The sequence below is a fragment of the Globicephala melas genome, chromosome 9, assembly GCF_963455315.2.
Source record: "Globicephala melas chromosome 9, mGloMel1.2, whole genome shotgun sequence".
NCBI lineage: Eukaryota > Metazoa > Chordata > Mammalia > Artiodactyla > Delphinidae > Globicephala > Globicephala melas.
Window position 1 is genome coordinate 66,486,862 of NC_083322.1, and position 25,512 is coordinate 66,512,373.

General features: G+C 38.0%; 1 protein-coding gene across 16 annotated transcripts in view; it reads right to left on the minus strand.

Annotated features, from left to right (window-relative positions):
• Positions 1-7,045: 7,045 nt before the first annotated feature.
• Positions 7,046-25,512, minus strand: part of DGKB (diacylglycerol kinase beta) — a 901,775-nt gene continuing 883,308 nt past the window's right edge. For 15 of the 16 annotated variants that reach the window (XM_060304680.1, XM_060304683.1, XM_060304681.1 and 12 more), the window contains one exon: positions 7,815-10,825. In XM_060304680.1, coding sequence (XP_060160663.1) covers positions 10,644-10,825 — 182 coding nt within the window. In that variant the 3' untranslated portion in view covers positions 7,815-10,643. Of the gene's footprint in view, positions 7,545-7,814; positions 10,826-25,512 lie in introns of those variants that run through there. The other variant, XR_009565105.1, reaches the window with a different exon arrangement.

Below are 25,512 nucleotides of genomic sequence, written 5' to 3' on the forward strand. Positions count from 1 at the left end.
AAGCCTGCTAAGGAAGACTTTACTGGGGGAGAAGCTGGGGGATAGGTACAGGAACTGTAACTGAGCAGGACCCTAGGGAGCCTTCCTGGGGCAGACCTCCCTCACCCATGACCTCCAACTGCCACTTGTTTGTAGAAACACCTTAGCTTCCTAGGCCTCCTCCAAGTTGCCAAGGATAAATTTAATCAGAGAAGTGAGAAAATGCAGAAACAAAGGAAGACAGTCAAGCAAGACAAAATAATAATAATTTAGCCATTAACAAAGTCAAGGACCTTTACTGCCTCCTCAAGGGCTCTAGATAATACCCTGAGCCATATACTTGGAGCTGCTTTGAAGATACTGAAACCTCCACCAGGTGGAAGAAATTAATTGCATGTTGCCCACAAGCACATAGACCCCAGACTGGTTGGAACCAGAAGGTTCAGGATTTTTTAATTAAATTTATTTTTGGCTGTGTTGGGTCTTCGTTGCTGTGCACGGACTTTCTCTAGTTGTGGGAAGCAGAGGCTACTCTTTGTTGTGGTGCACGGGCTTCTCATTGCAGTGGCTTCTCTTGTTACGGAGCACCGGCCCTGGGCGCACAGACTTCAGTAGTCACGGCTCGCGGGCTCTAGAGCGCAGCAGGCTCAGTAGTTGTGGCGCACGGGCTTAGCTGCTCCGTGGCATGTGGGATCTTCCCGGACCAGGGCTCAAACCCGTGTCCCCTGCATTGGCAGGCGGATTCATAACCACTGTATCACCAGGGAAGTCCCCATGATGTTGACTCCCAATTTCCTCATCAGCAACCAGTCAGAACAATGTCCACAAGCTGGTCACACACCTGGTAACTCTGCCTTACCCTGTCATTAAAAACCCTTCCCTGAAAGCCGTCAGGGAATTCAGGCCTTTTGCCCACTAGCTGCCTTGACTCCTTGCTTGGTGCCCTGCAGTAAAAGCTGCACTTTCCTTCACCAGAAACCAGTGTTAGTACTGATAGATTGGCTTTACTGTGCAAGCCAGCAGACCCAAGTTTGGTTCGGTAACAGAACAACTGCAGTGGAATTATACCATAGGGGAGAGAGATCCAGGGCAAGGGGCATTCTTGTTGAAGGCAGGCAGGGTAAACAAGTATCACCTGGGCAGTAGTGGGGGATGAGAATCATGATTAGCTATGGAGTGATCAGCTATGGAGTTTGAGGAATCTGGCTAAACTGACTTAGCAAGATTCTTGCTAAAACTGGACAATGCAGAGACAAAGAAGTCCAAAAGTTCAGGCCTAGTTGGAAAAGCATTCAGGGGGGCCTGAAGTTCAAGGAGGGAGTTTCTGTCACTAAAATGTACTGAGAAGACCACCGAATTTATTAATGTCTCCCAGCTGTGTGGGTGGCAATAGCGATGCGTGAAACTCACAATAATAAAGGCTCTGGAATAGGAAAAGCACTCAAGTTAAAGATATGCTAAGTTTTCATCTGGCTGGCAACCTTCTTTGACTTGGGAAACTCTCACCTATGAATAAGAGGCCCGGAACGTCTTTTACACTGTAAAATATTTGCAAAGTACCTTAATTTCCCCCTCAAAACACCTAATAATTTTCATATGAACCAGCTTAAATTCATTAGCATTTGCCAAGCACACTCTTCAAAAGCTTCAAACTGGGACAGCAAACCAAAAGCAGAGGTAAGGCTCTGACCCAGCGGGTAGGGGCGGCTTCATTAGCCGACTCTGTTCAGCTATTGCTCCCGCTGAAGCTCAACTTGTAAAGTGAACGTGCAGGAAAACGTGGGGCAGACATAACATAAATAATTTAACTTGAGAGAAGTACTCTAAACCTCTCATTTACAGTCACCTTTTATTATTTCTTATTCCTACCGGCCAAAGTAGAAAGTGTCTTAGGTGTCCAGAGAAGGAGAAAAAATAATTATTAGATTGCAAGGTTCCACAAAACTAAAACCAGGACTAAGCGTATCACCAGAAAGAAAGAAATTACTGAGATCATCGTCTTCAGCAAAATAGGTCTCATCACAGCAGATGCTTTTATTTTTTTCACTTTTTCCTTGCTAGAGTGGCATCACTCAAAAACGAATGAACTAAGAAATAACATTGCTCTCCCTTTCTTCCCCTTCCCCCCCCCATCAATTTATATACATAGGGTCCAAGGTGAGACTTGTGTACTGGATTCTGGTAATCCAAACGCATTTAAGTGAGGCTTAAGCACTTCAAATGTATCAAGGATTAAAGTGAGAGAACTTTTACTCTATTTTAAACGGCATCAACTTGTAGCAACAGCTCTGAACATGATTATTCTACTTGCCTACCTCCTTATGTTAGTTTCCTCTTGCTGCTGTAACAAATTACCACTAATTTAGTAGCTTACAACATCACAAATTTATTATCTCACAGTGCTGCAAATCAGAAGTCCAAAATGGGTCTCACTGGGCTAAAATCAAAGTGTTAGGTTCCTTCTAGAGGCTGCAGATAACAATCCATTTCCTTACCTTTTGCAGTATCTAGAGGCCTCCGCACTCCTCGGTGTGTGATCTCCATCCTGCTGTAGATTCCGACGCAGCACTACAGCACCTTCAAATCCCTTTTTGACTCTGACCTCTGACCTCTTCTACTTTAAAGGACCCTTAGGATTACATTACGCTCACCTGGATAGTTCAGAACACTCCATCTTGAAGTCAGCTGATTGGCATTCTTGACTCTATCTGAAACGGTAATTCCCTGTTGCTGTGTCACATAACATATTCACAGGTTCCAAAGATTAGGGGCTCATTATTCTGCCTAGCAGCTCCTCACCATTCCCTGGAGAATAGAAGGCAGCTACACTAAATACAGACTATTTTTTTCCTTCCTTTTAATATATTTTCTTCTGAAACAAGCAATGCATTTTATAGTGACTTGGGACTTGTTTTAGTGGCTGTCTGTTATTTACTCATTCAAAGATTATTGGGTATCTGATATGGGATGGCCCCAGGGGAACAGTAGTGATGAGGACCCAAGACTGGCTTTCAAAGGACTCACAAGTTTAATGAGAGAATCAGATAAGTAACCATTTAAAATACAAGTCAAAGAACTTTAACATAGGTGTCAGAGTCTTAAAGGAGCACAAACGACTCACCAGAAAAACTCATTCCAATGCATTCGAGACCAGGGTGGTTCCAGAAATCCTTCCGAATGGAGGTGAACAAACCTTGAGGAAGGGAATGTGCCAATCATTATAAAACCTTACAAGGTGCATAGTCATGGAAGAACATGGCATATCTAGTGAATAAGTAGAACAGTGTAGCTGGAACTACGTTTTGCACACGGGAATAAGAGGGAAGAGGATACAGGAAAGGTTGACAAGATTCAGCTTATGAAAGCCCTTGTGTACATGAGGGTTTTGAGCTTCTATCATGTAAAAAAGGGTGACCCAATAAGGAATATCATCTATTTCTAGAAAAATACAGTTGGCATCGTAGATGAAGGATTGAAGTAGGGACAATAGGATTTTCCTGCTGTTGCTCCTACTACTACTACTACAATTAAAACTATTACATTTCCTTTGAAGCTGAAAGAAGTAATTTGAATGTTTGCTGATAGAAAATAATTTTGAAAATTATCTCTACTTAATCTTCACAGTAACCCCCAAACAGGTCTTATGTTTATCCCTATTTTGAAGGTGAGAAAACTGAGGCTTAGAGAGATTAATTTTCTCCTGAAACATATTCTGTAAAACAAGCAGCTGGGATCAAAATTTATACCTCTGTGCCCAGAATCCTCTTAAAGTTCCCAAAGGCAGATTTATCTTGAAGTTCTCACGCTGAATCTTCTGGTTATCTTACTGGCATGGGCCCATCCCCAAACTTGATGAATAGAGGGAGGAAGCAGCAACCTGCTCAGTCACAGGGCAGAGTCCCAGAGTGCTGTTTCATTCTGGGGACCACCATATCCACCAGGACACAAGACAACACCCTGTGTAGCCTAGGGGAGCATCCACACTAATCTTGACCTCAAGTAAAATGAACCCCAAGAGATGCTGCTCTACTCCAAGCTTAGAGGCCATTTTCACCTTGGCCTACTGGCCTCTGGGTCCTGTGAGGACCTGAATGAGCTAGACCACGACTACTGGGGTCAAAGGGCTGGAATTCTCTGAGAAATCACCTGGGATGATATCGCTAATATGCAGAATCTAAAACAAAAATGATGCAAATGAACTTATTTACAAAACAGAAACAGACTCACAGACTTAGAGAACAAACTTATGGGTACCACGGGGGGAAGAGTGGGGTTGGGGGAGGGATAAATTGGGAGTTTGGGACTGACATGTACACACTGCTATATTTAAAATGGATAACCAACGAGGACCTACTGTATAGTACAGGGAACTCTGCTCAATATACTGTAACCTAAATGGGAAAAGAATTTGAAAAAGAACAGATACATGCATATGTAACACTGAATCAGGTTGCTGTACACCTGAAACTAACACAACATTGTTAATCAACTATGCTCCAATATAAAATAAAAATTAAAAAAATTAATTCAACCACACAAAAAGGTTACTTTGGAGAAATTACATTGGAACATTATCAACGGGAGTTAGGAAGCCAAAATAAATTTTGAAACAATCAATTAAAAAGCTTATTCAACCATCCTAGAGAAAAGATTGTTATCTTTCTATTTGCTCTGTGAAAAAATATTACAAAACTGTTACCTACAAGGAGAGGACCAAAGAGGATGCAGCCAAAAAGTGTAGGGAAAAACAGGGAAATGGACTGGGCAATTAATTCTCTTTCTAAAAAGATATTTTGCTTTGTAATTTTGTATTATTATTATTTTTTTTTAATGAGATGTCACTCAATTTTATGAGCTTCAGGACAAAAAGGACCTGGATCGACCCCGGACTACAATTATAATTTAGGTAGGAAATGAAGATCTGGACAAAGACCACAGGGATGATGACTAGGGAAGGGACTTGATAAATATTAGGTGGTAGAGGGGATGGGACTGAGTGGACGGGTAGGAGTGGTATTTAGGAATGGTTGAGCCTTTCCCTCAATTCTCACTTCAGAGACCAAACTGGTGCAATTCACCTAGAAATTTGTACAGTAGGTGGAAAAGGATTTGTATTATTTTGGAGACTTTTAGTTCGATACGCCTGTGGCGTACTCAAGAAAAGTAAATAGGCAGCAAAAATATAAACTGAATTCAAAAACAGTTGAATTAGAGATACACAATAGGGAGTCCTAGGTGTATAGGTATATTTAAAACCATAAATTAGGTGATGTTTATGCAGTAAATATAAGGAAACATATATAATGAGTAAAACAGGGTTGGGGAAGGCAAATGATAGATGGAGAGAGAGAAGCCAATGAGCCTGGGCTGAAATTAAAAATATTTAATAACCTATATAAAAGTATGAGTGGATCAAAATATTTTAAAATTCCCTTTAATTTTTCAAAGAAAATATCTAATTCTCCAAAGATTTCTATCTATGTATCTATGTACCTATCTATCTAATACCTATCTACTCCTGGAATATATTTTGGTGTAAGTAATCTATCAAATTTTTCCAATGATTTTCAACTCACTTGTTTCATCTGATGTAGCTGTTGCTAGTTGAATAACTCTGGTCCTTGAACTGTGCTCTGACATGCGAACAACATCAAACTCTTCCAACAACTTCTTTATACGTTTGTAGTCATTAGTCAACCCTGAATGTGTTTTTTCTTAGAGCAATTGACTCAATGAGATCAACTAGATATCTGGATAGAAAAATGGAGTAAGAGAGAGAGACTTTTGAAACTGCTATGACTCTGCTTCCATTTGTAAGATGTTAGACTATATTATTCTACTAGGATTTTTTTTCTATTATTCTAGTCTATTATTATATTATGAATTTTTAACTTGTATTATTTTACATGGGTTTTCTAAATATTTAATTTTTATACATTTAGCATTAACACATTTTACCACTAGTATTCTCTATTACTTTAGTTTTCTGTAAGTTTTAGAGTTTATAAAATTACTTACATTATTTTAACAAAACTCTCTGAAAATGTAGAATGGCGAGATATTGCTTTGAGGCTTTCTAAGTCAGACTTGGTAGTTGTTGTTGTTTTGTCTGTCTTCCAGAATGCAAAATTAATTGACAGACACTTAATCCTAATTTGGGGTTTTGCCTTATTCTTTCTCCCTCCTTCATTACTTCCCTTCTTTATTTTTTCCCTGCTTCCCCCTTTTTCATCCTCTTCTCTTGCTCCTTCCTAATAATTTAAAATAAACCCACTATTCAAATGCCTGATTTATGAATTCCCTAAACTTTTAATGAATTGAGGCAATGAAGCACCCAGGACCTGGTTTCTATCCCTATGCCCTCACTCACCTTCTCTGATTCAGGAGCTCCTTCTTTCTCCTTCTCTCTTCATGTAAAAGTCTAGTTACCCTGGAAAGCCATTTACAGATTTACCTTCTCTAGAGGATTTTTTAAAATACCTTCAACCAAATCACCTGTCCTCATTTGAATACATATCATATTTTGCTTACCTTGGTTCTTACCTTGGTCAATAATTTACTTAACTCTTCCAATAGATGGAAAGACACTTAAAGAAGGGATTGTATCATTAAAAAAATTCTTTAATTTCTTCAACCCCTTTGTAAAATACCGTGTACCTAGTCAGTGCCCATAAGATATCTGCTGAAGTCAGTTACACAAAATAAAATCAGAGATCAGTTTCATCCAGAAAATTCAATGTAAGCCCTTACAGAACCCCCAGCCTAGTCTTTCAGTCCCCGTGATTCTATCATCCAGTTTGCTGGCATTCCTGGAATCTCTGAAATTGGTGGAATAATGTTCACAGAAACACCTTGGGGCCAAAGCACCACAAAGTAGAATGCTTTGATTCTTAATGACAACAAATTCCGCCCCCAAATACCCAGCCTCCTTTCTCCCTGACAAAAGACAGGTGATCTGTCTGGTACCCCCAGTGGATATTCACTGGGGTAGACTGACTGTCAATTGCTTGGAGAGTTCATTTACGGACAAAATCAGGGCAAAATGGCGGTAAGAAATGACACACTGAATGGTTAACATTTTTATTTCAAAAAAGCAGGATACTGTATGTAACACTTTCTGAGAAAATAATTAAGATAGTATAATGAAATGAATTCCATGTTTTTAAGCACAATACAGATGTATAGAATCCTTTAAATGTGAGTTTATTCAAACTTTATTTAAATAGAATGCACTTTAATTGAGAGATTTAAGGGGTGATTTCTGCATTTCACAAAATAAAAGTTCTTCTGCAAGTTTGTTTATTTATTTATTTAAACTTTACATTCTCAACATATATTACAAGGGCTTAATATTTTAATTTAGAACATACGTAGTGTATTTGAATAGCTCTTTGGGCTAATATGTGCCAAGAAAGGTACATTGTCCTTTTTATAACCAATTAAAAACAAACTAACTTTGACACAAAAAGGAATGGGGTCACATAAGTTTCATCTTATTCAAGTAGAATACAGTCTGAGATTCAAAACAGATTCTTCCTTGAAAACTGCAGTTGTTTCCCATCCTCCTAAACAAGGACAAAAGAACAAAATGCAAAAAAATATATGTCATTCATTAATTCTCATTGGATTTAAATTTCCCCCTGCAGTAGAATACACTAAATATCTGAGTCTTTTGCTTTATTCTGGCTATAATCACATAAACTGTTTAAAAAATAAAAACTTTTAAAATTCTGTTTTCTTCACTTTCTTCCAGATATTTTCTCCTGCCACAATAAATTGACCAGCACTCTTAGCGTCAGATACACATGGTACACACATGTAAGTGGAGAAATACATTTATGTCCTTTAAAATTCCTGGATCTACACAGACACCTCCTTTCCTGTTAGAAGCATAGATATCCAGGTTTATTCTGGAATCTCTATTTATCTCCTCAGTGTATGGCACTGTTTAGCAAAGTACATATCTCTTTTCCCCTTTTCCTCTGACCCCTGCGATCCCCGTTTAATTTTTACTCAAGAGCTTCATCCACTGAAAACTTTGTACAACTACATCTGCTGTATTTAAAAGAGGTTGACTCAACAACGCAAACACTCACCCGCACACACGTAAGAAAAGTTTCCATCTTCCAAAGCTAACATTATTTAATATTCCTATATACCATGGAGCTTTCAGTTTGGAGTTTTTCTTAAAATATATATCCTTCACTTGAAGCTGTCATAAAAATGGGGAGAACACCTTCTCTGATTTCAAAACCATCAAAGTAGGTTTTTAAAAACTATTTTCCAAACCCCAGGAGTAGTGTATTCGAAGGGCAAGCTCATCAGTATCTTTAGAAAATGAGTTGGGAAAAGTAAAATTTGATTCCTATTTGAACATTTATTATTGGTACCAATGAATCCTACTGACTGAGAATGTAACTACGATCATCACTAATTATGATATAGCTACAGTGAAGTAAAGCTGCATCCCATTATTTCAACGATTGAAGTCTGATAGGCCGGCTGTTTGATTTCTCTCATCCCACTGTCTATTCAACAGCTTTTCATTGCACAGACTGTTAAAAATGATTCACAAACTGTTGCTGCCTTCAAACTATAGACTATAAAAGGTAGCCAAGAAATAACGGTATGTTGTACTGAACGTAAAGTAATTAGTGGCTTCTGAATATGTTTTTGACACAAAGCCTGCCTGCCCATTGTAGAAAATTGTCAATTTATGTGAAAATATTTATTACCTGTAACCATAGATACACAAAATCAATGTGTGTGTTATGTAACATGACATCAGTAATGCATTTGTTACTGCTTTGAGATTTCTTCTGGTCTTGATTACAGCTCTGCCAAATAACTTTTTTTTTTTATTATACAAGGGCAAGTGATTGCTTGCTACATTTGCAATTGTAATGATAATTTTCCTGAGAATGTTAAATTATGTCTTAATTTATTCAAAAGATTTTATTTTCAAAGCAATTAAACTTATTGTTGATTGATATTTACCATCCAATGTTCCTGGAACACTAAAAGAATACGCTTTATACATAATCTTCCATTATAGCACAATGCTTGAGGGTAGCCATTTTACATAACAGCATTCAGTTGAGTCTTCAAATCAAAGAACGAAAGTCATAGCAATTTCACTTGAAATCCATAAATCCATGCTCAGGATTATGTTCAACAGAATCACTAAATGTTATTTGTAATTCAAAGATGAATGAATCAATAGAAAAATAGAACTGATAAATCATTAGTACTTTAATGCAGAGTGGAGAGAGAAACTAATAAATCATGCACTTCAAGCACTTGTTTTCCTTATGGCACGTTTGAAAACATAAAACATACAATGATAAGATGCAGGTCAATATGAATGAACAATACCAAATCTGCCCAGAATAGCATTTCATTTTATATCATAGGCTTAATGAAACACTTAAAAAAATACTATTCCATAATTTCTTCAAACAATCAGAGAATCCACCCAGGCCATGAAATACTTTAACAACAATCTAAGCCGTTATTTCCAAATAAATATTTGAAATGTCACAGAGATGGGAGTAGAGGAGGTGAGGGGGAGGGTGCAAATGCATGCATGATTAACTTCAATGAGCTCAATATTATTACAGGTATCAATTTATACTAGAAAGGAACTGATACAATCATTTACTTTCTCAAGTGTACTTAACTGACCCATTAAAAATTACAGACGTCTATACCTATAAATGACCAAAAAAGCAAGAAATCAGCCGTTGAACTTTGATTGTGTTGTACGGCTTATTGTCTGTGAAAAGTGAGAATTTTAATTATAATTAATGGGTAGTTCACTCTCTTCCAGAGTTTTAGTCATCACAAAATTGCACATTAGAACCATAGATTTTCTCCACAATGCTTAATTAATTATGCATTAACCCATTTCTCTCAAAGCATCTTTTTCTGAATCTTTGGTGGGAAACACAGTTTATTAGGCACATAGTTTCAAACATCTATTTGGTTACTGTTGTGATTAAGAATTTTCTTCTAAATTCACATGCAGAAGGGAATAAGGCTTGCCATGTTAACATACTTTACTGCCAAGTAATATGTTTCCACTTATGTCTGGAATTAAAAACAAAACTAAACAAACTAAAAACCACTTCCTACTTCTTAGCATAAGAATACTTTATACCTGATATCTTAAATTCCACTCAGAAGCATCAAGATGTCGAAGAAAAACTACTTAGATACAGCAAGTAGACAACTATTTAACAAAACCTTTCAATTAAAAGCTTCTCCTCAACTCACAGGTCAAAGATCATTGATATACTGTTTGATTCTAAAGGGAAAAGTATAGCGATCTGCAATTATGATTATTGTAGCATTATTAAGTAGTGCTTATTAATAACTGGAATCACATTTCCCGTGATATTTCCTTTTTTTGTTATACAGGTTTTTTTTACAGGTTAGTAAATGGAAATTGGAGAAGGAATGGGTAGGAGACAAAAAAATTTATGGGAATGCATGCAACAAAAATAGGCAGTATCACTTCATGTAAACTTCTGCTTTCTTCATGCAAAGATGCTTATAAAAACTGAGACATTAAATTTTCTAATAGCTGGATTTTACATTAGCTCAGTAACAAAAACTGTTAAACCAATTCCATGATTTTGCATGAGCAGGAGACTTGAAATTGTTCAACGATTTCCAGCATAAGTGTTCCATGGCCCAATTATGCTAATTAAATCTCTAAGAATGAAAAGATACAGGATTATTCCTTGCTTCGGTTTCTTGTTCTTTTGATGAGGGAGCAGAACAACCCGGTTTTTGGAGGAGGGCCCATCAGCATCGGGGCTTGGTTCTTGTGCATAATTTTTATCTAGGGAAAAAAAAAGACAAAGAGGGTACAGTAATCTCCAGATACAACACCAATTTCTGAGAATCACTCTTAAGGTTAATAATATCCCCTGAATTACTGAAACAACACAAGTGTAAAATGTATTTTCAGAGTTTCTATTATTTCAAAAATATTTTTAAGGAAGATAAGGTATGTATTTAAACTATATTCCAATGCTCAGGGTGATACCAAGAAATTAAATTTAATTGAAACTACATTTTAAATATCATATTACTTCTAACCTCTCTTGTAATAACACCCCCAAATTCCTTGTTCATGCCACGTGATTATCTAGTATAATTTATTGACCATTAGTTATGTATTATTTACTTAAGATAGGAAAGGCTGCACCATTATAGTATTCAGAATCCCAGTTATAGCCCAACATCAAGATGTACTTGATATCAAGGCAAGCCTTATTTACTCTGCTAATCAGATTGTTTCTCTCTTTCAATATGAACTGCAGGGCTTAATTTCAAAACAATCATTACGAATGAAAGTCAAAAGTTAGCGCGCATAAAAGGTCAGAAATGATGAACTAGCTTTCTAATTTGTTAATTAATTGGTAATAGAATAGAATCAAATATTGAAAAGCCTGCTTAAAACATTCTGAGAGACTGTTCTAGAGCTACTCTTTTTGATTTCTTTGAAATAAAACTACGAATCACCTTAAATGAGACAACCTTAAAGTAGATTATGTCTGCAATTTTCTCTAATTCAAGCCTAAATTAGAGAAGACATTTTATGAATATATGCTATGCTCAAAGCTAATTGAAAGCAATTATCAAAGTGGCATTTTGTCTGTGACTTTAAGATACATTGTAAGATAATAAATGATTCTCATTATGTAATAAAAAGGTCACATCTTGCCTATGGGCTAGTGACGCTAAGAGTTTTTCAAAAGCAATCTGAGACATTTTCTTTAGAGAACTGCGACTAATATAAGAACCATCACTTATTAAATATCAGTTGTCATCAGCACAGCACCCGCATCAGAGATGAGTATTTCTTTCAAAAAGAAACACCACCTCATTAAAAGCTGCAAAAATATATCTCTTAAAGTGCATAGCTGACATTTTCAAGTTAAACTGAATATCCTTCACTTGTCATTGACTAATAGCAATGAAACAAAAAAAAGTGGATGTCACGTGGACACGATCATTAAAATCAGCACTGGGGCTGTTGGGAAATGGAGATTTACTTCACAGTCTAGAAAGACAGAACTATGTTAAAAATCAGGATAAATGAACAACTCTTTATTTAACTCTGTTGGAATCAGGTTATTCTGGGAAAATTCAGTCTTCTTTGTACTGTAAAGATAAATTGCACCTGTAAAAGGCCACCAGGCTAAACCAGCCTCAAACTCTCTGGATATCTGATTTCATTTTATTTTATTTTTCTTATCTTATGAATTGGGGAATCAATAGCCAGATAGTTAAGATGCTAGAATGCACCTATCTACCAGATTTTCTCTCCTAATAATTCACTTTCAAATTACGCCCTACCTTATGCCATTGATTTTATACTCCTCTAGAGTATAAAACCTAATACACCATCATTCACTCATTTATTCATTTCACAAAATGTAGCAAGCCCCTACTATGCCTCAGACACTGTACCATGAACCTCTAATAAACAAAGTACAATCTCTATCCCCAGTAAATTATAGTCAAGTAAGAAAGAGAAATTTAACAAGCACGTTCAATAGTGTTATAGATGCTGAAATACAAGGCTAAGCAGAAAGGCACTATTTTTTTTTAACGCTGAAAATAAAAATGAATCTTTTTATAAAAATATGTTAGTTTAAAATGAGTACCTGATGAGGCAGTTAACACATATTACTTATGTCATAACCTTAGATTCAAACAGAATGTAAGTAGCTAAGGTAAAAAAATAAAGATTTCTGATTCCCAGTTGCTGGACTAAATCCTTTAGAGGGTATGATGATATTAGGGCCTTTTGGAAAACAAGATGATTATTAACAAATTATTGTTGTTAAGATGTTGGGAGAAATATATCATTCTAGTCACAAAAGATTAGCATCAATTTATGACAAGGCATAGCCCAAATACCTCAACTTATTGTGTATGAGATTTTGTTTGCCCTTTGTATTTTTTAAGTTATTTGGATTTTCTGTGATCATAGCTATCTTTTTATTAACAACCCCTTTTAAAAGAAATCACGTGTTGCTATTCCTTTGAAAAATAGCACAGTATCTCATTCAGTGCTCCTGACACAGTGGGACCCTTAATCCATACTACTGACTGATTCGAATTCTAGGTTATAGTTTCAAAGCAGGATAATGGTCCTATTTTTAAAATTATCTGTAATCTATCTTCTTGGTTATTTAAGCACTCCTATGGTCAAGGTACATAACTCTTTCTTTAATTTAACATTATTTCCGTACAAAATGCAATCTACATCTTTCTGTCTGTTATTCATAAAAATGAGAAACAATTGGCTGTTTTCCTCTTAGGGGAGATTACATGGAGGAAACTCACACTCATAAGATGTCTAGTATGTATCCAGGCTCTTTGCATACATTATGTCATCAGATAATTATAGGTCTTTGTATATTTGAGCAGAGCAAAAACTACTCCATTAAGGATGAGAAAAATTCCAGTCCAGGTGAACTGTTGGTACTGTAGTCACAGCAAGTCCAGGTGAGGTTTCAGAAAGCTGTAGAGACTTAAGTGTAATTTAGGTTCAGATGGCCTGTGTTGGGGGAACCTGGTTAAGGGCGCCTCACCAGGCGTGGGATGACTCACATGCCTGTTTCAACTCCACATCCTTATATTTTTATTACTACTTTTTTTTGAGAACCTGTTATCTACAAGAAAAACAATATGGAGTAAGGAGCAGATTTTATCCCCCAAAGATTTTATTATATTAAGTCTCAGCAGTCTGAAAACATGAACCAAACATTAGGTTCTCTTTGAGTGTTTCCATTTTTTTTGAGTCAGGTAGTTACTTCTTAGTTGTTTCTCAATGCATCAAATATTTATGGAGCACCAGCTATGGGCAAGGCAGTTTGCAAGACTGTTTAGTTTGGAAGAGAACCTGAGATTATAATTGAGAGAGAATTGTGGGCACTCATAAGCAATGGTGATGGGGCTCCCAGGAGCTGGAATGGCTGTACGAAGGTCGAAGAGCATTGCTAAAAATGCAAGATAGATACTGTCAGAATTAGAATGATGTTCTATTAAGAACTCTTCATTTTTACTTATCATCTATTCCTTTGGAAAACAACAGCAGCAAAAGTCTCATGACTCTTTCTACTTCTGTCTTCCTATTTCAAATTAAGATTGGACACATCTAAAAATATAAACAGAAAAAAAATGATTTCAGTTTTATAATTATTCAATATGAAATAAAACTTCACATATAGAAACCAGATGAAGGATTATAAGGCACAGTTTTCTTGTTTCTATGACGTTGTCAGGGTTGCATGGTGTGATAGAGAGCTCCACCTCATAATTGTAATATGACCAATAATAACAAGAATAAAAATAACAAGATTTGGCTTTTACTGTGTGCTGAGTACTATGCTAAGTGCTTTATACACGTTATTCACATGCTACCTGTTTCATCCAGCTCTTTGAGTTGCTCTTGACAAAAGTCTACTCCCATAAAAGTAATATTATCAAAGAACATAGAATTGAAAAACGATGTCCTAAAAGGGATAGAAGAGAGGTTTATATCTTACAGTACATGGTGAACAGTGTCTAGTCCCACTAGACTTTTGTGTTCTCTCTGAAGACTTTTAGTCCAACTAAAATTGAGGAAGAATGGAAGGTCTTCCTGCACTCATTCTCCAAGCAGTATTTGGCCCAGCTCATTGCAATTTTCTTTCCTAGCTCCCTGTCTCTCAGCATCAACTATTCCTAATACTCTTCATTGTGAAGAGTAGTTATTTTTCTTCCTCATGTGATAGGAACACCCTACTTAACACCCAGTCCCTGAATGACACATCTACCGAAGCAAGTGCTTATCAAAGCATCCTGATAAGATTGGAATAAAGATGGATCTATTCTATCTTCAAGGAATTCTCATACCTAATATCAAAAGAACATTTTTTCATAATTTTTAAAATATATTATCTAATTTTACCCTCTCAACAACCCTGGGAGGTAGGTGTCAACACCCTTATTTTACAATACAGGACAGAAACTTAGGTTCTGTAACTTGCACTACACCACTCAAGTTGGTAAGTACAAGAGCTGGGTTTTGAAAGCTGACTCAAATCTCCCAAGCACTCCGTGTTAATTCCCACCTCTGCACTTCTGTGTCAATTAGTGCTTTGGAGAACCTTCTCTCAAACTTTGACCCCTGTCCTGCCCAGCTCAAATAACACATTATTTTGAAATTTCAAAGCACAGTGAGATAAAGGAGATTCTAAATGCCCCCTGAGAGGAAAAACAGGTCACTTACAGAAAAATAAAAATCAGCATGGCATTAAGCTTCTCAAAAACATGAGTGGTAGAAGAAAATGGAGAAAAACCTTCAAACCCCAAAAGAAAAGTTAATTTTATCTTAGAATTCTATACTTAGTCAATGGATTGATTAAATGCAAGGGTACAATGAAGATACTTTCATTCATAAAAGGTTCTAGAGAGTTTACCATTTATGTGTCCTTTGAAACATTTTTGAGTGTGTTCTCCAGCAGAACAGATGCGTGAGCTAAGAAAGATTAAAAAAACAGAGGGTCACATTGACAACACCAAATGCTGGTGAGGACGTGGAGCAACAGGAACTCCCATACATAGGTGCTGGGAATGCAAAATGGCGCAGCCACTTTGGAAGACAGTATGGAGGTTTCTTACAAAACTAAATATACTCTTATCATATGATCCAGTGTTTTCACTCTTGGGATTTAACCAAAAAAGTTGAAAACATAGGTCTGCACGAAAACATAGGTCTGCACAAAAACCTGTACACAGACGTCTGCAGCAGCTTTTTTCATAACTGCCAAAACTTGGAAGCAACCAAGAGGCCCTTCAGTTGGTGAAAGGATATATAAACTGTGGTATATCCAGACAAAGGAATATTATTCAGTGCTAAAAAGAAATGGCCTATCAAGCCATGAAAAGACATGGAGGAAACTTAAAAGCATGTTATTAAGTGAAAGACGTCAATGTGAGAAGGCTACATCCTGTATGATTCCAATTATATGACAGTCTAGAGAAGGGAAAACTACGGAGACAGTAAAAAGATAAGTGGTTGCCAGGGTTTATGGGGGAGAGTGATGAATAGATGAAGCACAGAGGATTTTTAGGGAAGTGAAAATATTCTTTAGGATGTTATAATGATGGATACAAGACATTACACGTTTGTCCAAGCTCATAGAATGAACAACACCAAGAGTGAACCCTAGTGCAAACTATGGACTTTGGATGATTATGATGTGTCAATGTAGGTTCATTGATTATATCAAAGATACCATTTCAGTGGGGAATTCTGCTAGTGAGGAGGCTGTGTGTGTCGGGTGGTGGGAGGTATATGGGGAATCTCTGTACCTTTGTCTCAATTTTATGGCGAACTTAGAAGTGCTGTAAAAATTAAGTTTATTAAGAACAACAACAAAAAGAGTATCCAACTGAGACCCAGGATGAGAGATCTTCAAGAAACCTAGGAAGAAACCTGCAGGGAAGGGCTTTTGCCATATAAAGAAGGGAGTGGGGATAATAGATTAATTGATACCATGTAGTTTAAAAAAATTAGAATTATTATAATGATTTTACAAAGAAAAAAGAGATTATAAAAGCTTTATAGGAAAGAGAATGTAATTGTGTGACAGTACTTAGTTCTACAGTTGACAACATTTTCATAATCTCAATCATTACATGTTTTATATTGATTTAAATAAAATTTTTCTTCAGAAGCAGAACAGCATACTGGTTAAAAATCAGACTGCCAGGGTCCACCACTTCCTATCTGAAGACTTTGGGCAGATGACTATAATTAATTTCCCTCACCAATACTGTAGAGACTTTGGGCTTCCCTGGTGGCACAGTGGTTAAGAATCCACCTGCCAATGCAGGGGACAGGGGTTGAACCCCTGGCCCGGGAAGAACCCACATGCCATGGAGCAACTAAGCCCGTGCGCCACAACTTCTAAACCTGTGCTCTAGAGTCCATGAGCCACAACTACTGAGCCCGCATGCCACAACTACTGAAGCCCACGTGCCTACAGCCCATGCTCTGCAACAAGAGAAGCCACTGAAATGAGAAGTTCGTGCACCACAACGGAGAGTAGCCCCCCCGCTCGCCACAACTAAAGCCCACGCACAGCAGCAAAGACCCAAGGCAGCCAAAAATAAATAAATAAATAAAATAAAGTTCCATTAAAAAAAATACTATAGAGACTTTAATATAGTGTCCATTTCATTGGTTTCTTGTAAGGACTAAATGAATCAATGTACACAAAATGCTTAGAATGTTACCTGGCACATAAAAATCACTCAGTACATATTAACTATTATTAAGAGTTAAATGGAGTAATGTAAGAGTATTAAAAACCACTTTCCATAGCATAAATTAAGTAGAATATACCTAAAACTATGAAGTCAAAAAAATTACAGCAAAGCAGATTGTTTACAGACATGCAGTAAACAATCAGAAGAGGCAGCCAAAGAATCAAAGAGTGGACCTGGTGACACAGAAATGATGGGACAGAGGCTAGCCGTTTTTCTTGGAACGCTATACATTCTGGTTTTTTTAATGTGCACATATTATTTTGATATGAGTGTTAAAAAGATTAACAATGAGGGGACCTTCAAGATGGCAGAGGAGTAAGACGTGGAGATCACCATCCTCCCCACAAGTACGTCAAAAACACATCTACATGTGGAACAACTCTTACAGAGCACCTACTAAATGCTGGCAGAAGACCTCAGACCTCCCAAAAGGCAAGAAACTCCCCACGTACCTGGGTAGGGCAAAAGAAAAAAGAATAAACAGAGACAAAAGGATACGGACGGGACCTGCACCAGTGGGAGGGAGCTGTGAAGGAGGAAAGGTGTCTACACACTAGGAAGCCCCTTCACCGGTGGAGACTGGGGGTGGGCAGGGGGGAAGCTGTGGAGCCATGGAGGAGAGCACAGCAACAGGGGTGCGGAGGGCAAAGCGGAGAGATTCCCGCACAGAGGATCAGTGTCGAGCAGCACTCACCAGCCTGAGAGGCTTGTCTGCTCACCCGCCGGGGTGGGCGGGGGCTCGGAGCTGAGGCTCAGGCTTCGGAGGTCAGATCCCAGGGAGAGGACTGGGTTTGGCTGTGTGAACACAGACTGAAGGGGGCTAGTGCGCCACAGCTAGCTGGGAGGAAGTCCGGGAAAAGGTCTGGAACTGCCTAAGAGGCAAGAGACCATTGTTCAGGGGGGCACGAGGAGAGGGGATTCAGAGCACAGCCTAAACAAGCTTCGCAGACAGGCGCAAGCTGCGGCTATCAGCTCGGACCCCAGAGATGAGCATGAAACGCTAACGCCTGCTGCTGCAACCACCAAGAAGCCTGTGTGCGAGCACAGGTTACCATCCACACCACCTACCACCCCGGGAGCCTGTGCAGCCCGCCACTGCCAGGGTCCCATGATCCAGGGACAACATCCCCGGGAGAACACAGGGCATGCCTGAGGCTGTTGCAACATCACACCGGCCTCTGCCACCACAGGCTGGCCCTGCATTCCAGTTATGACTACTGTACCCTTCCCTCCCCCTGGCCTGAATGACCAAGAGCCCCCTAATCAGCCTCTGCTTTAACCCCCTCCTGTCTGGGTGGGGAACAGATGCCTAAGGGTGACATACATGCAGAGGTGGGGCCAAAACCAAAGCTGAACCCCAGGAGCTGTGCGAACAAAGAAGAGAAAGGGAAATCTCTCCCAGAAGCCTCAGAAGCAGTGGATTAAATCCCTACAATCAACATGATGTACCCTGCATCTATGGAATACCTGAATAGACAACCAATCATCTCAAAATTGTGGCGGTGGACTTTGGGAGCGACTGTAGACTTGGGGTTTGCTGTCTGCGACTGACTTGTTTCTGACTTTTATGTTTATCTTAGTTTAGTGTTTAGCGCTTGTTATCATTGGTGGATTTCTTTATTGGTTTTGTGGCTCTCTTTTTTTAAATTATTGTTATTTTCTATTAAAAAATTTCTTTTCCTTTCTAAAATTAATTTTTTTTCTATTTTTTTTCTTTCTTTTGCTCTCCCTTTTCTTCTGAGCCGTGTTGCTGACAGGGTCTTGGTGCTCCGGCTTGCTGTGAGGCCAGAGCCTCTGAGGTGGGGGAGCCAAGTTCAGGACACTGGACCACCAGAGAACTCCCATCCCCATGTAATATCAATCGGTGAGAGCTCTCCCAGAGATCTCTGTCTCAGCGCTAATACCCAGCTCCACCCAACAGCCAGCAAACTCCAGTGCTGGACACCCCATGCCAAACAACTAGCAAGACAGGAACACAACCGCACCCATTAGCAAAGAGACTGCCTAAAATTATAATAACTTCACAGAAACCCCTAACACACCACCTGACGTGGTCCTGCCCACCAGAAAGATAAGATCCAGCCCCACCGACCAGAACACAGGCACCAGTCCCGTCCACCAGGAAGCCTACACAAGCCACTGAACCAACCTCACCCACAGGGGCAGACACCAAAAACAATGGGAATTATGAACATGCAGCCTATGAAAAGGAGACCCCAAACACAGTAAGTTAAATAAAATAAGACAGAGAAATATGCAGCAGATGAAGGAGCAAAGTAAAAACCCACCAGACCAAACAAATGAAGAGGAAATGGGCAGTCTACCTGAAAAAGAATTCAGAGTAATGATAGTAAAGATGATCCATAATCTTGGAAAAGGAATGGAGAAAATACAAGAAATATTTAACAAGGGCCTAGAAGAACTAAAGAGCAAACAAACAGTGATGAAGAACACAATAAATGAAATTAAATATTCTCTAGAAGGAATCAACAGCAGAATAACTGAGGCAGAAGAACAGATAAGTGACCTGGAAGATAAAATACTGGAAATAACTACCTCAGAGCAGAATAAAGAAAAAAGAATGAAAAGAACTGAGGACAGTCTCAGAGACCTCTGGGACAACATTAAATGTACCAACATTTGAATAATAGGGGTCCCAGAAGAAGAAAAGAAAAAGAAAGGGTCTGAGAAAATATTTGAAGAGCTTTTAGTTGAAAACTTCCCTAACATGGGAAAGGAAACAGTCAATCAAGACCAGGAAGTGCAGCATCCCATACAGGATAAATCCAAGGGGAAACACGCCAAGACACATATGAATCAAACTATCAAAAATTAAATACACAGAAAAAATATTAAAAGAAGCAAAGGAGAAGCAGCAAATAACATACAAGGGAATCCCCGTAAGGTTAACAGCTGACCTTTCAGCAGAAACTCTGCAAGCCAGAAGGGAGTGGCAGAACATATTTAAAGTAATAAAAAGGAAAAACCTACAACCAACATTACTCTATCCAGCAAGGATCTCATTCAGAGTTGATGGAGAAATTAAAACCTTTACAGACAAGCAAAAGTTAAGAGAATTCAGCACGACCAAACCAGCATTATAATAAACACTAAAGGAACTTCTCTAGGAAGGAAACACAAGAGAAGAAAAAGACCTACTATAACAATCCCAAAACAGTAAAGAAAATGGTAATAGGAACATACATATCGTAATTACCTTAAATGTAAACGGATTAAATGCTCCAACCAAAGGACATAGACTGGTTGAATGGATACGAAAACAAGACCTGTATATATGCTGTCTACAAGAGACACACTTCAGACCTAGAGACACACACAGACTGAACATGAGGGGATGGAAAAACAGAGTCCATGCAAATGGAAATCAAAAGAAAGCTAGAGTAGCAATTCTCATATCAGACAAAACAGACTTTAAAATAAAGATTATTACAAGAGACAAAGAAGGACACTACATAGTGATCAAGGGATCAATCCAAGAAGAAGACAGAAGAATTGTAAGTATTTATGCACTCAACATAGGAGCACCTCAATATATAAGGCAAATGCTAACAGCCATAATAGGGGAAATTGACAGTAACACAATCATAGCAGGAGACCTTGACACCTCATTTTCACCTATGGACAGATTCTCCAATATGAAAATAAATAAGGAAACACAAGCTTTAAATGACACAATAGACCAGATAGACATAACTGATATTTATAGAACATTCCATCCCAAAACAACAGAATACACTTTCTTCTCAAGTACTCATGGAACATCCTCCAGGATAGACCATATCTTGGGTCACAAATCAAGCCTTGGTAAATTTAAGAAAATTGAAATTGTATCAAGTATCTTTTCTGACCACAATGCTATGAGACTAGATATCAATTACAGGAAAAAAATCTGTAAAAAATACAAACACATTGAGGTCAAACAATACGCTACTAAATAACCAAGAGATCACTGAAGAAATCAAAGAGGAAATAAAAAAATACCTAGAAACAAATGACAATGAAAACACGATGACCCATAACCTATGGAATGCAGCAAAAGCACTAATAAGAGGGAAGTTTATAGCAGTACAATCCTACCTCAAGAAACAAGAAAACTCTCAAATAAACAACCTAACCTAACACCTAAAACAATTAGAGAAAAAAGAACCAAAAAACCCCCAACGTTAGCAGAAGGAAAGAATCATAAAGATCAGATCAGAAATAAATGAAAAAGAAATGAAGGAAACGATAGCAAAGATCAATAAAACTAAAAGCTGGTTCCTTGAGAAGATAAACAAAACTGAAAAACCAGTAGCCAGACTCACCAAGAAAAAAAGGAAGAAGACTCAAGTTAACAGAATTAGAAATGAAAAAGGAGAAGTAACAACTGACACTGCAGAAATACAAAGGATCATGAGAGATTACTACAAGCAACTCTATGCCAATAAAAGGGACAACCTGGAAGAAATGGATAAATTCTTAGAAAAGCACAATCTTCCTGGTTCTTCCTGAACCAGGAAGAAGTAGAAAATATAAACGAACCAATCACAAGCACTGAAATTGAAACCGTGATTAAAAATCTTCCAACAAACAAAAGCCCAGGACAAGATGGCTGCACAGGTGAATCCTATCAAACATTTAGAGAAGAGCTAACACCTATCCTTCTCAAACTCTTCCAAAATAAAGCAGAGGGAAAACCACTTTTAAACTTATTCTTGGGCTTCCCTGGTGGCGCGGTGGTTGAGAGTCTGCCTGCTGATGCAGGGGACACGGGTTCGTGCCCCGGTCTGGGAAGATCCCACATGCCGAGGAGCGGCTGGGCCCGTGAGCCATGGCCGCTGAGCCTGCGCATCCGGAGCCTGTTGCTCCGCAATGGGAGAGGCCACAACAGTGAGAGGACCGCGTACCACAAAAACAAAACAAAACAAAACAAAAACAAAAAAACTTATTCTTCAGGCCACCATCACCCTGATACCAAAACCAGATGAAGATGTCACAAAAAAAGAAAATTACAGGCCAATATCACTGATGAACATAGATACAAAAATCCTCAACAAAATACTAGCCAACAGAATCCAACAGCACATTAAAAGGATCATACACCATGATCAAGTGGGGTTTATCCCAGGAATGCAAGAATTCTTCAATATATGCAAATCAATCAATGTGATACACCATATTAACAAACTGAAGGATAAAAACCATATGACAATCTCAATAGATGCAGAAAAAGCTTTTGACAAAATTCAACATCTACTTATGATAAAAACGCTCCAGAGAGTAGGCATAGAGGGAACCTACCTTAACATAATAAAGGCCACATATGACAAACCCACAGCCAACATCGTTCTCTATGGTGAAAAACTGAAACCATTTACACTAAGATCAGGAACAAGACAAGGTTTCCCACTCTCACTGCTATTATTCAACATAGTTTTGGAAGTTTTAGCCACAGCAATCAGAGAAGAAAAAGAAATAAAAGGAATCCCAATCAGAAAAGAAGTAAAACTGTCAGTTTGCAGATGACATGATACTATACATAGAGAATCCTAAAGATGCTACCAGGAAACTACTAGAACTAATCAATCAATTTGGTTGAGTAGCAGGATACAAAATTAATGTACAGAAATTTCTTGCATTCCTACACACTAATTATGAAAAATCCGAAAGAGAAATTAAGGAAACACTCCCATTTACCAATGCAACGAAAAGAATAAAATATGTAGGAATAAACCTACCTAAGGAGACAGAAGACCTGTATGCAGAAAACTAGAAGACACTGATGAAAGATATTAAAGATGATACAAACAGATGGAGAGATACACCATGTTCTCGGATTGGAAGAATCAACATTGTGAAAATGACAATACTACCCAAAGCAATCTACAGATTCAATGCAATCCCTGTCAAACTACCAATGGCATTCTTCACAGAACTAGGACAAAAAATTTCACAGTTTGTATGGAAACACAAAAGACCCCGAATAGTGACAGTAATCTTGAGAAAGAAAAATGGAGCTGGAGGAATCAGTCCATGACTTCCGACTATACTACAAAGCTACAGTAATCAAGACAGTATGGTACTGGCACAAAAACAGAAATATAGATCAATGGAACAGGATAGAAAGTCCAGAGATAAACCCAAGCACATATGGTTACCTTATTTTTGATAAAGTAGGCAAGAGTATACAATGGAGAAAAGACAGCCTCTTCAATAAGTGGTGCTGGGAAAACTAGACAGCTACATGTAAAAGAATGAAATTAGAACACTTCCTAACACCATACTCAAACATAAACTCAAAATGGATTAAAGACTAAAATCTAAGGCCAGACACTATAAAACTCTTAGTGGAAAACATAGGTAGAACACTCTATGATATAAATCACAGCAAGATCCTTTTTGACCCACCTCCTAGAGAAATGGAAATAAAAACAAAAATAAACAAATAGGACCTAATGAAACTTCAAAGCTTTTGAACAGCAAAGGAATCCATCAATAAGACAAAAAGACAACCCTCAGAATGGGAGAAAACATTTGCAAACGAAGCAATGGACAAAGGATTAATCTCCAAAATATACAAGCAGCTCATGCAGCTCAATATCAAAAAAACAGACAACCCAATCCAAAAATGGGCAGAAGACCTAAATAGACATTTCTCCAATGAAGATATACAGATTGTCAACAAACACATGAAAGGATGCTCAACATCATTAATCATTAGAGAAATGCAAATCAAAACTACAATGAGGTATCACCTCACACAGGTAAGAATGGCCATCATCAAAAAAATCTACATACAAAAAAGGCTGGAGAGGGTGTGGAGAAAAGGGAATGCTTTCGCACTGTTGGTGGAAATGTAAATTGATACAGCTACTATGGAGAACAGTATGGACGTTCCTTAAAAAACTAAAAATAGAACTACCATATGACCCGCAACCCCACTACTGGGCATATACCCTGCGAAAACCATAATTCAAAAACAGTCATGTACCAAAATGTTCATTGCAGCTCTATTTACAATAGCCAGGACATGGAAGCAGACTAAGTGTCCATTGACAGATGAATGGATAAAGAAGATGTGGCACATACATACAATGGAATATTACTCAGTCATAAAAAGAAATGAAATTGAGTTATTTGTAGTGAGGTGGATGGACCTAGAGTGTGTCATACAGAGTGAAGTAAGTCAGAAAGAGAAACAGAATTACCGTTTGCTAACACATATATATGGAATCAAAAAAAAAAAATAGTTCTCATGAACTTAGGGGCAGGACAGGAATAAAGACGCAGATGTACAGAATGGACCTGAGGACACGGGGAGGGGGAAAGGTAAAGTGGGACAAAGTGAGAGAGTAGCATTGACATATATACACTACCAAATGTAAAACAGATATCAGTGGGAAGCAGCCACATAGCACAGGGAGATCAGCCTAGTGCTTTGTGACCCACTACAGGGGTGGGATAGAGAGGGTGAGAGGGAGTCACAAGAGGGTGGGGATATGGGGATATGTGCATACATACAGCTGATTCACTTTGTTATACAGCAGAAACTAACACAACATTGTAATGTAAAGCAATTATACTCCCATAAAGATGTTAAAAATAAAAATTAAAAAAATGAAAGGAAAAAATAGAGCCACAGACAATTAAAAAAAAAAAAATTAACAACAGCAAAAGCAAAAATCCCTCTGCAGTGAACTGTCTTCCTCTCTAGAGCTTTGGTTCTCCTAATGTGGTCCACAAACCAGGAACACTGACTTCATTGTTAGAAATGCAGACTCCCAGTCCCACCCAAGACCTGAATCAGATTCTGCTTTGTAACAAGATCCCTAGGTGATTCACATGCATGCTTCAATTTGGGAAGCCCTGGTCTATTTGTCATTTACTTCTCTTTCTAAGGGGTAAGACCTATCAGAATCTGACTGACTAAACGAATGACCAGCACCTTCTTATACTCACCCCCCAAACATATGGCTGAAAGCTAATATCAATGGAACCAAATAACCTAATTTAACTCAAGTTTAATTAGCCTTATTGTTAATCTACTAGGTACCAGCTTATTTCAGCTTAGTGCTGGCGATTCCAAGTTGAACAGATACTTTTTAAAACATAACTGAGGTGCACATAGTCAAATGATGGTAACACATGCAGTGGTAGGATGTAACACGCCTTGTGCTACGGAGATATTCTCAG